Source organism: Musca vetustissima, unplaced genomic scaffold (assembly GCF_032173495.1).
Source record: "Musca vetustissima isolate MV318-11 ecotype Yass unplaced genomic scaffold, APGP_CSIRO_Mvet_v1 utg896, whole genome shotgun sequence".
NCBI classification, from domain to species: domain Eukaryota; kingdom Metazoa; phylum Arthropoda; class Insecta; order Diptera; family Muscidae; genus Musca; species Musca vetustissima.
The window spans coordinates 303,930-311,445 of record NW_026887934.1 but is presented as its reverse complement, the minus strand read 5'-3'; the positions used below and the strand labels follow the sequence as shown (position 1 = coordinate 311,445).

At 35.8% G+C, this 7,516-nt stretch overlaps 2 protein-coding genes across 2 annotated transcripts; one reads left to right on the top strand and one right to left on the bottom strand.

Moving 5' to 3' along the window:
- The first annotated feature begins 3,451 nt into the window (after positions 1-3,451).
- LOC133335767 (protein Notchless) lies at positions 3,452-5,279 on the top strand. Its single transcript, XM_061544065.1, has 5 exons — positions 3,452-4,202; positions 4,276-4,506; positions 4,576-4,926; positions 5,077-5,203; positions 5,267-5,279. Exons 1-5 carry the CDS (start codon positions 3,452-3,454, stop codon positions 5,277-5,279), a joined length of 1,473 nt encoding a protein of 490 aa, XP_061400049.1.
- Positions 5,280-5,384: 105 nt separating this feature from the next.
- LOC133335766 (uncharacterized) lies at positions 5,385-7,505 on the bottom strand. Its single transcript, XM_061544063.1, has one exon. It carries the CDS (start codon positions 7,503-7,505, stop codon positions 5,385-5,387), a length of 2,121 nt encoding a protein of 706 aa, XP_061400047.1.
- Between the last annotated feature and the right edge of the window lie 11 nt (positions 7,506-7,516).

Below are 7,516 nucleotides of genomic sequence, written 5' to 3'. Positions count from 1 at the left end.
TATTAAACAATAGTGCTCGTCGACCCCGTAAGTTTAGACTTTGAGATTATTTTGAGTATTATTAGCGTTTAAGGACTTAACTTTTTATTATTCAACGAATAATGTTGTACTACTTTAATAAGCACATGCACACACATACGTAAAAAACGAATATGCGACATAGTTCTAAGCGATCCAAAACAACAACAACAACAAGAACCTTAAATATGATGTCAATAAAAAATATTAAATATCATCGATTTAAAACCCGATATTTCTCAAAAAGTTTAGAAAGTTTGAAACTGCAATAGCTTGTTATGAATCCATTACCACCAACAGTGTGTTAACCCCAAACATCATTTTACAGCAGTGTAAGATTCTGTAAAATTCTTCATTTTCCAAGACGAGTTTTTTAAATTGTAAACTTTAATGTGTAACTGCACGGGCTTAATATATGGGGTATAATTAACATTATTGAACATTTAATGTTTACATCGAAAATGGATTACCATTAGAAGACAATACATTTCAATTATTTAATTTTGCATCAGTCTCTTCTATGAGGCTAACAACTCAACAAAAAAGGTACGGAAAACCAGATCAAAATGAAAACGACGCTTATTAAAGTAGTACATTGATATTTAGTGAAATTTGTTATATATTACAAAAAAAAATAAAAATATTTTTTTCATATTTACAAATCTAGTGTAGTATATACGTATGTGTGTGAATGTGGATAACAAAAAAAATATCAAAACCATATATATATATATATATATGTATATATATATATATATGTATATATATATATATATACAATAGCGAAGAAATCTTAGATAAATCGAATATTGTTGAAATTTAACAATTGTAAGTAAGAATAAGAAGCATGAACTAAATGAAAAACAACAAAACAAATCAAATAATTTGTTTAGAGAGATACCAAACAATTTTCTTTTCATTTTTTCGAAAACAAACGAAAGATACAAAGTGAAATACCAAGGGTTTATGTAAAGTTCAAGTCATATATTTGGTTTTTATTTTTGTCGCGTAATATACAATAACAATAATATATATCTATATTGATTATTATTATTACTGGTCCCACACAAAACAAACATGAATTGCTGGGCGACCAAAGGTGTGTACCTTTTTGTTATATTTTTTTAATGTATTTATGTACGTATGTAAGTAATAAGAATAATAATAACAATAAAAAATGAGAAATCTAAATTTAACAATTTATGAGAATAAAATCATTTAAAATATTTCAAATAAAGTACGTTCTTTATTTCAATAATACGTTTGTATATAATGGTAAGTAGTAGTTACAAAGGAGGGTTCCATATAGTAAACCTTTTTCGTTTTCAGGTAGTGTGCACATTTCAAGTGCAAAGTCCAACCGATATCATTCATTTAGAGTATGCCATGAGGAAACCAATAACATTGGTTCAGCAACGCCCAAATGACCAATATTAAAATGCCATTATTACCAGATGTTTCAATTTTTGTCATCTAAAATAAAAAAAGGATATACGATTGTTGTTATTGTGAAAGATACCTAAATTATTTTTTTATAATTCATAAAAATATCAACACAAAACTTTGAGTGTCGCAGTTAGAACAGTAAAAATCGTTCGTTGTGCTAAAATTGCGATACCCAGCGTTATGAATTTGCCCCGGCATTTGGAATACTACTTTTTAAGTATTAGTGTACCTATCTATACTTGATACAGTGCAGATCACGATGGAACAATGTTCTCAAACACTGGTTTATATAACATTTTGTCCCGACTTAGTCATTTATTACTTACGAAATATGAAACTCAGGACTGGAACATATTTTAATACGCTTTGTTGCTCGACTAAGGTATTGATAATCTTCTATAAGAATGTCATGACTCGTTCTTCTCTTTTCGCCTGTTGTAATTTTATCCAATACGTTGTTGGTGGTGCTCATGTCGATATCCATTTTCGTATAACTATTACTCTCAACCAGCATCATCTGTTCATCTTCCTCATCCATTGCATTATTGCCAATTGGGCGATGTCTATGGGAATGATGTCTCTGCGGCCTTTGGGAAAGTGGCATAGCAAAGGCATTGTATACACGCAGTAGTTCGGCGTGCGGCATAATATACATACCATCCAATTGTATGCGACGCTTTTGTGTGTTAAAGGGAAAAAGTTTGTTATTGCTTCTAATTTATTAATCCTATAATGTAATCTTACTTTTTCCAGAATCTTAAGTATTTCTTCTCTGCTTAAGTGTTCAGCAACACACTCTTCCATATTGCTATTCATTAGATAATTAATATAAACAAATGTCCTACTGTTTATTGTTTTTCTTTGACGACAAAGTGTTAGAGCTGTAAAAAAATCGATAACAATATCGATTCTCCTTTTTAAAATTGAATATCGATTGATATTCAATATCGACATTATCGGATCCAATAATAAGGCTACGTTTAGACTACTAAATCCACTTGATCTCAAATGTCAATTCCATTGCGTATACGTCGTGTTAAACCTGTTCACAAATCCAGGGGAATATATTTGACGTATAAGCAATGTAATTGACATTTGAGATCTAGTGGATTTTGTAAATCTAAACGTACCATAAGGTCGTCCGATAAGGCCAGATGATTTCACCCGAGCTGTCAAAATGGTTTCAATTTTGACTTAATTGTGTGAAAACGTAAACAAAATATTTGACAGCTTGGGGGATTTAATCCAAAATTGTGGATATCGATTGCTTCTGATACATCCTGTTTATTGGATCATGGCACAATAAATAGGTAGTCCATTTAGCGCAGCTGATGTCTCGGTTAAATGTAAGATTGCGTAATTTCTACTTGAATTCGTTGTGAAATGTTGCCAACCGTATGAAATATTATAAGGAAAAAATTGACAGATGGTCGAAACACAAAACAAAGCTTTTTGTTTTGATACTTAACCTTATTGTTGCCCATGGTCCTATAATTTTAATTTTGTACGATGCAGCCTTTTGGTATGTTCCCGTACTGCAAAAATCAAGTAGATTTTACTATTTTCTTCGATATCATATAGGAATTTGTATCGTAGTAAAAAATAGTAGATTCTTGTAGTACGGGAAAAGGCCGTTTATGTTTTAGTTACGTTGCATACTGAGTATAGCATGCGAATCTGGTCATCATACGATGTGATCCATATCTGGGAACACTCATTTAAATGTCAGCTGTTTCAACATTATGCCTCTTCTCTTTCGTAAACTTAGTATGTTTTTGTATCGTATGCTTTCCACCTTATTCATAACAAAATACGGTTTCCCTCTCTTACCCTTTTCGTAATCAGTGAGTTCAGTTGTACATTCCAGTGAATCGAATCGTTCATTCACTTAAATCAAGTTGTTCGTTCGTGAGCGACAAACACTTAGCACGACGTTGCACGTGTTTTTTATTTACATTTTGTGTGGACGTATCGTTCGTTTGGGAAAATGTCGAAAAGAGTTAAATTAAACGAGGACAATTCCACGGATGCAGATGGTGAAAATGTTACCGAAACCGTACAGGCTAGATTTGTTTCGGATACCGGCGATGAGGCTGGGCCTCCAATCGATTTACCAGCTGGCGTAACTGTTGAACAGTTGGGTTTAATTTGTAACGCTCTGCTTAAAAATGAAGAAGCCACGCCGTACATCTTCTTTGTTGGCGATGATGAAATTAAAAAGACATTGGACACCACTCTGGACCTCAAGACAATTGATACGGAAAATGTCATTAGCATTGTATATCAGCCACAGTCGGTGTTTAAAGTGCGTCCAGTGACCAGATGTACAAGTTCCATGCCTGGCCATGCTGAAGCTGTAATTTCTATAAGTTTCAGTCCCGATGGTACGCATTTGGCTAGTGGATCTGGTGACACAACTGTACGACTTTGGGATCTTAATACGGAAACGCCGCATTTTACATGTACTGGTCACAAACAATGGGTTATGTATTTGGCATGGTCACCAGATGGAAAGAAGTTGGCAAGTGCCTGTAAAACAGGTAATATTATGCTATGGGACCCGGAAACGGGCAAACAACTGGGACGCACATTAACGGGTCACAAGAAGTGGGTAAATTGTTTAAGTTGGGAGCCATATCACAAAAATCCAGACTGCCGTAAAATTGCAAGTGCCAGCAGTGATGGTGATTGTCGAATCTGGGATACAGTACTGGGACAATGTTGCATGGTAATATCGGGTAAGTTAGGACGCACGTAATTGCACATTATGATTGTTAATAATAAATATTTGATATTTGTTAATTCTTTCAGGCCATACATCAGCAGTTACTGCTGTGCGTTGGGGTGGGGCAGGTTTAATCTACACCTCATCGAAAGATCGAACGGTAAAAATTTGGCGTGCCGCTGATGGTGTTCTCTGCCGAACATTCACCGGTCATGCCCATTGGGTGAATAACATTGCTCTTAATACTGATTATGTTCTGCGAACAGGTCCATTCCATCCAGTTCAGGATCGAAATAAAAAATATTGTGACATAAAAAGTATGACACCAGCAAATACTCCAAATATACTCGATGATTATTGATGATTTGCATTTTTCTACTTCACAGAGGAAGAATTACAGAATATGGCATTGCAACGTTACAAACAAGTGTGTCCAGACGATATTGAATCATTGGTATCTTGCTCGGATGATTTTACACTGTATCTGTGGGTATCCAATCAAAATAAATGCGTACAGCGTATGACAGGGCATCAGAATGTTGTAAATGATGTTAAATACTCGCCAGATGTAAAACTGATAGCTTCAGCTTCATTTGACAAATCTGTGCGGCTGTGGCGTGCCAAGGATGGACAATTCCTAAACACTTTCCGAGGCCACGTTCAGGCCGTTTACACATTAGCATGGTCGGCAGATTCCAGATTACTTCTTAGTGGAAGTAAAGATTCAACATTAAAAGGTGAGTTTTGAAAAGATTTCCCAGTATGCATGAGACCATGCAAGGATATAGGCTGTAGATGGGATCAAAGGATGTTTTTTAAATGATTAATTTGAATGATTAATAATAATCTATCATCTATTTCGGATTTAAATATTTATTCTATTTCAGTTTGGAGTGTACAAACCAAAAAATTGGCACAAGAACTTCCGGGACATGCTGATGAAGTGTTTGCTGTAGATTGGGCACCAGATGGCTCTAAAGTAGCATCGGGTGGTAAAGATAAAGTTGTCAAATTGTAAGTCGTTATTTTTTTTATAAAAATAGAAAATTTATTTAATAACTTTCTATCTATTTACAGATGGGCCTACTAGAGAATCATTAACAATAATAATAATAATATACAAAATGCTAGATATGAACACTTCACATAGAATGTTTTAGTTTACAAACAAATGTATAATTGTAATTTTACGATATTAAACATCCAAAAACACTAAATCACGCATTTGTTGTTCTTGTCTTTGTTTTTCATCTACTTCGCTGTCGAAATATTGCACAGGAACAGCTGATTCCGATTTCAAGGCGCATCTTGCAGCTACAAATCCAAATGATATACATTCATCCACAGTGTAACCTCGTAAAATGCCTGTTATAAATCCGCCAGAGAAACTATCACCAGCGCCAGAAACATTTACAATATCCGAAACGAGAGGAGCAGCATAGAACCTACGAACATACTCAGTCTTGGAAGGAGGGCTGTTGTAATGTAATGATGATTGATTATTGAAAAACCGATGTTGGAAGCAATTGCCGCGTAGATTCACCAAAACACCGTGTGAACCCAAAGTTACCACAATGCAATCGAAATTATGCTGAATTTCTTGTAACAATGTTGTGCAATTACTTATCAATTCATCCTGACCAGCTGCTAATGACTCATTCGGATCCCATTCTACTTTTTGGCCCGTCAATGTTTCCACAATTGTCTTCAATTCGTATACATTGGGAGATATGAATTTTATTTGCTGGTATTGTTGTTGGCTGAGTTTAAACGGCTTACCAGCTATAAGCATATCGGTTGGTTCAAAAAATACAGCTTTATCGTGGCGTCTGGCTAAGGTTAGTATTGAGCCCATTGCTTCCACGGACAAATTACCATCAATAATTATGAGAGGTGACTTTTGAAAATCTTCTTCGTGTTGTTCGACTAATTTACCGGAAATAGATTTATGTATATCCATGTTGGCTAAACACAATTTACAATTTCCATTCTTATCGAATAGAATAGAACATATTGAGGTAGTATTTTGATCGTCAAGGTGTATTTTGCTACACAAGGAGGGAGGCATAAGTTGCAACAGACTTTTGCCTGTATGATCGTTACCAACAACGGATATAAAGCTGGCATCACCATGTAGTTTGTGTATACTTTCCGCTAAATTGCGTCCAACACCACCTGCGGATTCCTTAACTTTTGTTTGATATGTAGCACCATCTAGAGCCAAAGGACTGTCATCAATCATGGTCGAGCACAAATCAAGCATCGATGCTCCAATTATCATTGGTGGTGGTTCTTTTCTTGGTCTACTCAAAGGAGTTGTATTCGTATTGCCACTTAGTTCGCAGGCAATTTCTGCCGCCACTTTAGCATTATTTTTTATTAAGGCAATATTTGCACGTAGGCTGTTCCCTTTTGTAATGTTGGCAACCGCTGCTAACATAAAAGGTGTAACATTTTTACCCTCTACACCCTTCGATAAGGCTTCTTTGTGTGCTTGATCAATGGCCTTTCTAACCATGTCTTTGTCGAGTGCATATTCTTTAGGTATTGGTACTCCGATCAACATACCCGATTGTAGATTTAAATCATATAAGGCCTTAATAAGGGCAGCCGCTTCTTTAGGTCCGTTCAAGTCATAAGGAGCTTTGCAGCCACTATCTCGGGTATAGAAATCAGGAAATCTCCCTTCATTGGTGTAAGCAGCCACCGATACACCTTGGGTTTCAAGGTACTCGAGTGTGCGTGGAATATCCAATATTGATTTGACTCCACTGCTAACAACAACAACTGGAGTTCGGCCCAACTCAACTAAATCGGCTGATATGTCCAAAGAAATATGACCGTCTCGGTGAACACCACCCACACCACCTGTTGCAAATATTTTAATGCCAGCCATATTGGCAATAATCATTGTTGCGGCTACAGTAGTTCCGGCAAATTTGCTATTGGCCACTACATATGGTAAATCACGGCGGGAACATTTTAGGACGTCTGCTTTTTCAACTTCTGATAGTCTACTTATTTCGTCACGTGTCAGACCTACCTTAAGTCGGCCATCCAAACATGCAATTGTGGCTGGAGTGGCGCCCACTGTCCTCACCACATCTTCCACTTCTAAGGCAGTTTCCATGTTATGCGGATACGGCATGCCATGAGTAATAATTGTCGATTCCAATGCAACTACCGGCTTTCGTTGATTAAGGGCATTTCTAATATTCGGATGAATATCTAATAGACTGTGGAAATGCCTACGGTGTGGAAATTTATAATTTCGTCGAAGTTTTAATGAAATATTAGTAATGTTTCGTAATAACATTATTTTTTGAT

Bases quoted from the DNA above. Each gene is read 5' to 3' on its own strand.
- LOC133335767 (XM_061544065.1), top strand. From the start codon at position 3,452: ATGTCGAAAAGAGTTAAATTAAACGAGGACAATTCCACGGATGCAGAT. The intron at 4,507-4,575 runs GTATGACACCAG...TCTACTTCACAG, and splicing joins AAAATATTGTGACATAAAAA to AGGAAGAATTACAGAATATG. The intron at 4,927-5,076 runs GTGAGTTTTGAA...ATTCTATTTCAG, and splicing joins TAAAGATTCAACATTAAAAG to TTTGGAGTGTACAAACCAAA.
- LOC133335766 (XM_061544063.1), bottom strand. From the start codon at position 7,505: ATGTTATTACGAAACATTACTAATATTTCATTAAAACTTCGACGAAAT.